At 33.3% G+C, this 10,229-nt stretch overlaps 1 protein-coding gene across 2 annotated transcripts; it reads right to left on the bottom strand.

The window, feature by feature from the left end:
- Positions 1-5,975: 5,975 nt before the first annotated feature.
- LOC119640696 (cyclin-dependent kinase inhibitor 1) lies at positions 5,976-9,304 on the bottom strand. Of its 2 annotated transcripts, none has more exons than XM_038038882.1 (3): positions 8,545-9,304; positions 8,054-8,469; positions 5,976-6,551 (listed from the first exon to the last, which is right to left on the bottom strand). In XM_038038882.1, exons 1-3 carry the CDS (start codon positions 8,697-8,699, stop codon positions 6,388-6,390), a joined length of 735 nt encoding a protein of 244 aa, XP_037894810.1. In that variant the 5' UTR covers positions 8,700-9,304; the 3' UTR covers positions 5,976-6,387. The 2 variants fall into 2 exon arrangements, with proteins under 2 accessions (XP_037894810.1, XP_037894811.1); XM_038038883.1 differs by lacking the exon at positions 5,976-6,551 and adding an exon at positions 6,619-6,705 and having other exon boundaries at positions 8,545-9,301.
- Between the last annotated feature and the right edge of the window lie 925 nt (positions 9,305-10,229).

Here is a 10,229-nt window from a genome sequence, read left to right as displayed (position 1 = left end):
TTGAAGGTTGATTAATGGATGAAAGAATGGATTCATTACCACTTGTGATTTGTTGATTAAAGTTGAGAGCTGAAGATTCTGGAGAATTTGGTATATTAGATTTTAGCATATGTGTTGTTGTTTTAATTTTTTCAATATTTGCAGTTGCTTGGTTTTTTCAATATTATCTTTGGCAAGTGATGTAACTGGTTTCGCAATATAATTTTTGGTTAATGGTGGAACAGGTTTTTCATTGGAAGCAGTTGCAGTTAAAGTCTTACTAGGCTCGATTTGCGAGGCAACAGCAGCGTAGGTATTACTTTTGCCAATTCCATGGGCTACAGATGGATTTCTTTCCCGGTATGTGCGTCGCGCTTCGCCCATGCTACAGTAATTTTCTGTTTTGATTTTTAATATTTCGCGCATCTGTACAAAACGTGGGCATTGTTTGTCTAACGCTGAGTGTTGATCATTGCAATTTATGCAGAAACTACGGGTACAGCTTTCAGTATGTGGAGGATGACCACAGTTAGCACAAGATGCAGCATTAGTGCATCTTTTTGCCGTATGACCCAGGCGTTGGCAATTTTTACACCTCATAGGATTTGGGATGTATAGTTCTACTTTACATTTATACCACGCCACATCAACTGTTCGCGGTAATCGGTAGCGATCAAAAGTTAAAATAATCCTTCCTGTAGGAGAGCGTGTTTTTCCGTCATCATTTAGTTTGGTGAGTTTATATATTTCAGTCACTCCTTGATTGCCCATTTCGCGAACAATTTCATCTTCCGGCACATGCTTTAAGCAAGGGGCATAAATTACGCCTCGAACTGAGTTAAGTTTCTCATGTAGTTTAGCTGAAACAGCACATAGATTAGCTAAAGATTTGGCGTTTATGAGCTTTTCGGTTGCGCGCGGGTTCCCAGCGAGGACCAGTAAATTCCCATCGCGTAGAATCGAGATCGAGTCGATGTATGTTGTAATGCTATCTAGAGCTTTTTTTATACCAAAAGGGCTAATTTGGGAAATTGTTATTCGAGCATCGGTTGAAGAAATAACAATATATTTTTTATCAATAGGGATTATATCGCTGATCGGCAACACCGGAAAATCTGATTTTTTACTTTTTTTCTTTGGGGGGATGTATCACTTAATAGATGAAATCTATTCGAGTTTTTGTCTGGCGGCCCCGGGGCCATTATGCCTTATTGTTGTCTATTGCTTATTATTTTTGAAATAACCACTCACTTCAAAAGGTTTGGGAAACTACTGAATAAAAAGTCAGATGTTTTTAATTCTTTTTTTTTATTTTTTTTTATTTTTTTTTTTTTAATGTATTTAAAGGAAAACACGTACGATATCCGCGATGAACACTTTTCGCAATAAACACACAGAAAGTTCAATCGATTATAATAAGTTTGAGAACTTTTAAAAATGTATAACGCAATAAAGAAATTAAATTGCAAAAATTTTTCCACAAAGAGAAAAATGTGACCACAGCGCTTGAACAGAGTTGCCGAATGGAATTCAAAGTAAAAGAAGTATTCTTTCTTTACGCTTTGATTCATTAGATTTTTGCAAACAAAAATTTTGAGCTCTGATATAAATTTTTTTTGTTTTATTTTTTTCTCTCTTTTTCTCTGCTTATTTTTTTGGTGTTTTGTAGTTTGTTTTGCTTTTGATCTCTTGTTACAGTTTCAACGTAACAGAGAAGTTTTGCTCAAATTAGTTGATAAATTTTTGTGTTGAGGATTTTTTGCAATTTCTTCCGTCAGTTCTTCATAATCTACTTCTGCCTTTTTTTCTGAAGTGTTTATATACACCTTGTCGGGCGAAAACGGTCCCGGAATCTGAAAGATTCGTTTCGTGTTGGCTTTGCGATCGCTTTAGCCGTGCAAAGTGTGCCGGTATTATCAGCCGTGCTGCTGATGCAGTCGTTGACCCCTCGAAGGCATTACGATAGTTGTATCCTGACTGTAGAAGGACATAGACTTCTACAAATTATTCACGGAGACGAGAAATAGTTTCTCTGAATTGATCAGATCACTAAGACTAGGTTTGAAGAGTGTCGTTTTATTGAGCACTTTGCTTCTTTCCAAGCTAGCAAACTCACAACTCGTAGAGTAGCGCGTGTTGCGTCACCTCTAAATTAGTCTAAAAGAAAAATTTCCACATATCCCTCTCATGTTTCTTTTGATGGGTCTGATTCCTCCGATGATTTTGAAATCTCAAATCTTTTCAACTGCTAATTTCGATTTATCAGCAAACTACCCATATACTATGACAAGCTCGGTTTCTATTCCTAACTTGGTTATTTCGGAAGATGACGTTTTTAAAGGGTTGAGTTCTCTAAAATATAGTTGTGCGCCTGAACCTGATGGAATACCATCATGTGTACTTAAATCTTACGCTGGCGAGTTATGTGGTGTGATCTCAAAGATTTTTAACCTGTCCTTGAATTTAGGTGTTTTCCCTTCGTGTTGAAAGAGTACTTTCCTTATCCCCATTCACAAAAGTGGAAGTAGACAACTTGTTGAGAACTACCGGCGCATAGCCATGTTGAGTATCTTGCCTAAGTTGTTTGAACGAATTGTGGCTCAGCATTTGGCATTTGCCATTAATTCATATAATCTCCACACCAGCACGGCTTTCGGAGACGGCGATCTACGGTTCACAGATTTAGGCATTCTATTTGACCATAGATTACATTTTAACTTGCACATTGAGCTCTCGATAAGCGAAGCTAGGTCCTTGCTTGGTTTTATAAAATGGTGGTCCAAAGAGCTTGATGATCCTTATATTACCAGAAGGCTGTATATGTGTTTGGTTAGACCTATACTTGAGTATGCCTCTGTTGGGTGGTCTCCTTCATATAGGCGCTATGTTGATTCAATTGGATCTGTTCGAAAGCAATTCTTGCCGTTTGCCCTTAGGAATTTGGGTTGGGATCCAATTGCCTCTCTTCTCCCTATGAAAATAGGTTGCTTCTGTTGTTCTTACCGTCTCTCGAGAAACGTAGATTTGTTCTTGGCGTTCCCTTCGTAATCAAAGTAATAAATGGTGCTATTGACTCACCTGCGTTACTTGGTGAAATAAGGTTTAAGGTCCCCAACCGCTTCCCTAGGCACTGTACCTTGGTTAAGCTTAGTCAATGTAAATATAATTATGAGCTGTTTAACCCGCTCAGAGTTGTTTGCAAGAAGTTTTTAAAGTCCAATAAAGCAACATTGCTTAATACGCGCGATTTACCTATGTCTTACTTAAATTAGCTTTTATCTTTAAAAAGTCGTTACGATTCGAAAATGAATTGTTGTTAACTATTATTGGTTGCCAAGGTTATGCATGTTTGCGATGGCTTAGGAGTTCGTTTGTAATTTGGTCCTGTACCGGTTGTGGGTGTGGCTCTATGCTGGTTGTGTACGTTCTTTTTTCTTTTTTTCTTCTTATTTGTTTTATTGTAATTATACTAAGTTTTAATATTAATTAATATAAGTTTTGCTTTAAGTGCCAATTGAACTCGACTGTTATTTGTTTAGTTGAGTTTCATGTATAAGTAGAATTAAAATAAATAAATAAATGTCTAAAATAAATAAATAAATAAATTGCATATAATACAAAAAAAAATATGAAGGGCACATTATTTTTATTGTTTCCAATGGGTAATGTTCGAGATATATCATTTTTGTTATTCTTCATCATGCGAATTTCCATTTCTTTTCCACAAGAACCTGCGTGTAAGAACAATAGTTGATATATATGCGCATCTATTACATAAAAAATATCCCTGACCATAAATTCTCCCGACCATGAAAAATTCCCAATCTCCATTTTATATCACATAGAATTCGTTAGCCCACACCGAGTTACAAGCGATTAAATTTTATATATGATTGAGAGGAACATGTCCTGAAGCATCTATCACGGCACAAGTAGGTGGTCGACCAGAAGATTTTGAACCATCTGTGTAAAAAAAATTCCAACCGTTACTCTCCAGTACTTGGGATTTTTCCCCTATTAGATTCCTGAAGACGTAATTTGGAGTATCTTCTTTCTTGTGCATAGATAGCGAAATGTCAAAAGAATAGCGGAAAATTTTTAACAGAATGTTTAATTTCTTTGGGACGTACAAACAATAGTCAATTCCAGATGGTGACTTTTGAATTTTCTTCGCAATAATAATCTTTCTCACATTTTCACCGAGAATAGATTTGTTTCAATTAAAAAACTTGAGAGCTTTTTTAGCTGTAAATTCATAAAGTCTATTTTCTAAAGCTGGGAGACCAGTTTCAATTATAATGTTGTTTATGGGCGTCCTCCGAAAAGCATAGCAGCTTACTCGGAGGGTTTGGTGATAGATCGGTTTAAGGATGTTGATGTTAGATTTGTAGTTATTGCCATAAATTCTCAAAGCATAGTCAATGTTGCTTAAAACAAGCACTTCGGTAAGATAAACAATCGTGTTAATGTGCGCATGCCTTTTCTAAGCAACGCATTGTATGGAGTTCACCCTTGTTAAAATGGACTTTTTTAACCGAAGACAGTGTTTGTTGGAAATATGAGCCCAAGAATATGCAGCAGAACGGTATTAATATGCATCAGTAGATTTCCTGTATCGCAAATCTGCTTTCAACAAATGTGCGTCTTTTCTTATTTTTGTATAGAAATTTTAGCGCCTGAAGAGTTTGCCCATGTGAAGATCTCTCGTCCAATAGATTCGAGAATGTTGATTGTCTTCTTGGTATCTATTTCTTTCCTTGAAATGTACACATCGTCCGAGATAATGTGCGATTTTCAGTATACGGCAATGAATTTTAGTAATTTCATTGAAAGCCATCTGAAAAAGCGTGACAAGGAGAACATCCATGTGGAATGCCATTCATTAGCGGAAAGAAATCAGAGAGATGGTTGTTAATTCTAACTTTAAACCGCCAATGCGACATGAATGATTTGATGTAATTGAAGAATTTGGGTCCAACATTCCATGATTTCAGGAGTCCTAAAATAGCATGAGGAACAACCCTGTCAAATGATTTTCGAGATCAATTGAGAGAATTGTTACATGATTCCGTTTGGAAATTGCTTTGCTTGTAAAATAACCAATATGTAGAAGAGCGTCAAGGCACCCCCGCTTGAAGTCTTTTTTGTTATTGCCTTATTTCAAGGAAAACATTTCTCAAAAAAATGTCTCACAATATAGTAAATAACTGAAATGTGAAAATTTTCGATACTTTAACCTAAATAACCCAAGAAGACAATTGAAAAAATTAGTAAAAATAACAGCCAATCGAAGAAATTCGAAAAAGTTCGTGCAAGCGCATTCGCTTTTTATTGATATGTTTATTTAATTCATTTGTAAATGTGTGCATGACGTGAAAAATACTTTTTAAAAATATATTAATGATACTTAGTTTAGATGGTCATCTATCTACATGTTTATGCCCATGTGAGGATACAAAAAAAAAAGAAAACATACGAAATATATTAGATATATCCTATGAAAAATGTCTATAAAATATTTATATATAAGTTACACACATTTTCAAATACCTTCTACAAATGTATTAGATATAAATAAAACTTAGATTATAGAAAATTTATAGATTATAAATATAGATTTGTCGCCCATAAATCAATTCTGGAAAATTCAATCTACGAAGATATACTTAAAAGAAGTGATTTTGAGTACAAGAATGTTCAAAACAATTCCCACTTTCTCATATTGATTGTACATACAAGAGATTGTCTTTACTGTCGAATTACTGTTCTTACAAATTAATTTTATTTTGTACTTCATTTTGAAAAATTTGTTTTAACTAATTGAATCCTTTTCGATTTTGCAAAGATCCTAATTTTATTTACAAAATTTAAAAAAGTTGAAAGACATTTTTGTAACGTGCAGCTCAATGCTATTCAAAGATTAATAAAATATTTACCGTGCGGAAGGAAAACATTTCAAAAAGCTTTAACATAATATTTTTTTTATAATAAAAAAAATATTGAAAGTAAATAATAATAATTATGATAAAGTAATTAACTACAACTCTTTTGAAAATAATTGAATTAATATTTCGTAGAAAAAATAAAGGATCACTGCTTCCAAACAATAAATCAACGAATGTTAAAAGTCAAAACAAGAATAACTTAGTCAGTGCACTAAACGTAGAGTTAAATATAGACTTCGAAATTCCAAAATTGAGACACACTTCTTGCAATTTGCTTCTTTAAAAATAAACTTTGCTCTTGTAAAAAATTCGCATACACTTGCAAACCAATTCAATTCGATAAATTGTAAGTTAAACATAAAAATTAAATCAAAAATTCTTAAACTTTAAAGATATCATTTTAAATTGCATACAAATTCCGATTATCATATTTTTTAATTTTGTTTTTTATTTAACCTAGATACTAGTCATGACGCGGTGTTAAAGAGAAATATGAATTTATTTGATGAGTATCCACAGAACTTAAGTGTATTGAAAGGGAATTACCAGCGGCCAAGATGCGCACGCGTTTAATTGGAGCTACTTTCTTCGGGGTCTGGACTAAACGCTTGCGTTCCTTTAGGTATTCTGAAACGAAATAAGCGAAGAAGTAAAATATTGCTATTTAAAACAAAAGAATTGGATAAAAGATGAATATGCCTTCGGAATATATTTTTCTGGCTTTGATTAAACTCACGTTATTCTTTAGTGTCAACACACAATTAACATGACATCAATATCACTTGAAACAAAAAACCAAACAAATGGAAATAATTTAATCATCATTCTCCCAAATTATAATTTCGAAAATTACGCGCGAAAGCAGTTTAAATATCTAGCATGTCGAACTAATTTATTCCTTAACCCTTATTTTATTTTAGAAAGTAAACTTGCAAGAAGTGTATCTAGTCTGTAATAAAAGAGTACGTATTCTTCTGCTTTAGAGTTAGTGCAAAGCGTTTAATGCTTCCAATTTAGAGAAGAAATGTGTGTTGGATGGTTTTAGTTTATCAGGAATGATGATAAGGGTTTTTTTAATGATAAATATCACAACTAGAGCTTAAATAGTGCAATTTGCAAGCAATCATTAAAAAGTTTTAAAATGTTGAGCTGTTTCTTAAGTTATTTCTAACAAATCATTGAAATTAATTGAAAGCATTTGTAGCAAAATTTTATTGGGGCTTTGGACTTTAAAAATATGATTAAATGAAAGCAGTAAAATATCACACACATCCATAGAATCTGGAATTTTTTTATATATGTTTTTAATGTTTTCGGACAATGCACACAATGGCACCAAGAATGCTTTTAGAGTTATAGAATTTCAAGCCTAGAGTTATACAAACGCTTATAAACCCTTATCGTCACTCAAGTTTCCCATTTTTGTGCCTGCCTGCAATGCGATTGGTATCATTTCAATCCCGCAGCTTGAGTGGGTTTTGCAGTTTGATGTATATTGACGAAATTACATGCGAAAACATAAATCGTTTTCGTCTTTGCTACCATTTTTTATATCTCTTATTCAAAATTAGACCAAGAGTAAAAGGAGCAAAGTTTCTCACGCCCATTTCAATTTACATAACTCTGAACTTTCTCGATCGACAATAGATGGGAGAATTTTGTTATTCTTTGATCATATATGCAATATATGCAATTTTTAATATTTTATTTAACTTATAGGTGGTTGTTCAACACATTTTAAGCCGCTCCAATATTTAATTTGCATTTTATGCAATGTTCTTCAATTTTCAAGTGTAATTGGCAAGAAATGCTCGCTGATACAAAATTCTGACGTTGTAATATTTTCTTGCTTTCAAGCAAGTAAGAGACACTAAAAGAGTTCTTTGATGAGAAAACGAAAAAGAAATCGTAAGACACACGACACGGCACATCGAAAAAGAAAAATAGTGCCCTCGAAAATTGAACCTTTCCTATTGAAACGTTATACGTGAAAGAACAATTGCATTGATATGCCTATCAGGTTGAGCGTCTTGTCAATCTTTGCAAAATATGTAGTACAATAATGTTAAACTTATATACTACACATAGGAATTAAACTTTTGCATCTATTTTAAAATTTCGAAATTTACCTGTAATTTTTGGCTGTCTTTTGCGAAACCGCATTTTGCGCGGCACAGCCGCCTCACTTGTTGTCCGGCTAATTGGATTGGCAGGAATCTTGAATAGGGCTAAAGTGGATGAATTCCCAAAGTGGGACTCATCACAAAAATCGGTATCAGTTGCTAAGCCATTTATGGTATCATTTTCACGCTCAGCTCTATCGTCCATCAGTAAATCTAAAGGTGTCGGCTGATCAGGTGACGGATGTACGTGCGCATTTCGCGTCAAAGTATACACTTCTGGTGCAACAATGCTTTCTTGATGGGTAATGCGTTCCCATATAAACTGGGCATTAGTAGTCGTCAATGGCACACCTGAACGAAAGTCGAAACCCCATTTTCTCGTTGCTTCTTCATGGTGTTTAGCCAACTGCTCCTTAAACATGCTGCAGGACATTAAAGAAAAGAATGAGTGTTGCAAAACCCACTGCAGAACAATAACAATAAACAATTATAATCACCTGTTGGTTTCGCTTGCATTGATTGGGCCGAATAAATCTTTTTTAATGCGACGCATTTGGTGGCTGCATGGCAAATTCCTTTGCAAAATTGTTGGACTGGAGCGCACTTTACATATTTCACTAAAGACTGGGTTCAAAATACGAGCTGCGGACATTATGGCAGAAAAATGTTTATTTTCATATTAATTGTCTACAATCAATTTTGTCTATTTTGCTTTTAGTGTTTCTTTTGTTTTCAGCACAGCAGAAATGTCAAATTTTTGGCGCAAAACTTTGACAGATATCTCGAATTATTAATGAAGCAATAACAGGAGTAACCAAAATCTTTTTCTTTTGTAATATTCACTATTCTCCACCTCGAGTACAGTTTGTCCAAAGTTTTTTTCACTTGATCAAGAAATGGGAATAAGTTTTTTCTTTTTTGTTGACTTCACAAAGAATCATAATAATATGCGGCATAAAGTGAAACTTCTGTATAAATTTAATAAAAATATGTTAATGATTTCCTTATGGTTTTACTTCTCTCTTTCCGAATCGCTTTAATTGCACTATATATTTTGCTTTCCTCAAAACATTTATCCTTTTAATTTCCACAAAACATTGCCAGCCTTCGAATCTCTGAATGTTATTAAAAAGTGTTAAGATATTAAATTCATTCTATTATTTTTTTGGCTTTATTTTACATGAAATTTTCAAAAGTTCCATAAATAAATACATTCACTCTCACGGCGAAACATGTTTATTGGTTGCGTTCACTCTCTAAACTGAGTTATGCATAATTCTTCCCTTTTAACTCTTACTAAAGAAATTGAATTCTTACAAATAAATGAGGAGAAAACACGAAATCATTGTCTAAAATGTTTTGTGTGAGAGAATAAAATTTGGAAGAATTAATTATAATAGATTGTTTACTCACCACTTAAGGTGTACACATACGGATAGCTTTTGTTAATATACGTTAATGAAAAATTAATAAAGTGAAAAGTATCTTTAAAAAATTACTTTTTTGAAAAAAAAATATAATTAATAAAACGAAATAAGCTTATTTCATATAGAAACAGCAGTATACTTTAGTTAGATTTTCTTTCTTTTTTAATAAAAATGCAAATGACCACTTTAAAACCATACTGTGCTTGCAATATGAACCGTATGATTATGATGATTTTGATAAAATGTCAAAAACAACGCACAAAGAAATTTTCCAAAAATTTGCGTTCACGCACAACGCAAAGCAAGCTGGGTTTTAATTCACACAATCAAATGACAGTTCGTGAGAACAACGTGTAACGCAAACATTGTGTTCGCTTAAAAGATTTTTCGGAAAGTTTTTTGTAAATTTTAAATTACGAGGATGGTGCGAAAATAGTGAAGAATAAATTGTATTCAAAATTTCTAAAAAATGAATAGAAGGTGAACAATAAATTTTGTCATAGCCACTTTTTTGTGATTATAGGTAGGAGATGGGGTGCTTAAGATGAAGAAAAATTTAAAGAAAAGTAAGTGTTAAATTAAAAACGAAGTTTGATGTATGTTTTAGGTGGTTGCAAAAGTTTGTATTGTTTTGACACTTGAAAAAGGCATTTATTGTGGAAAATTGGTGCATTGTATATTAGTCAAAATAGTTTCTGTCATTTTCTACAACATTTTGCAATACACCCTCCCGTCAATTTTTGCATTTCTTCAAA

This window comes from Glossina fuscipes, unplaced genomic scaffold (genome assembly GCF_014805625.2).
Source record: "Glossina fuscipes isolate IAEA_lab_2018 unplaced genomic scaffold, Yale_Gfus_2 122, whole genome shotgun sequence".
In the NCBI taxonomy this organism is placed as follows: domain Eukaryota; kingdom Metazoa; phylum Arthropoda; class Insecta; order Diptera; family Glossinidae; genus Glossina; species Glossina fuscipes.
The sequence above is the reverse complement of the archived record's forward strand: the minus strand, read 5'-3'. Positions and strand labels throughout refer to the sequence as shown.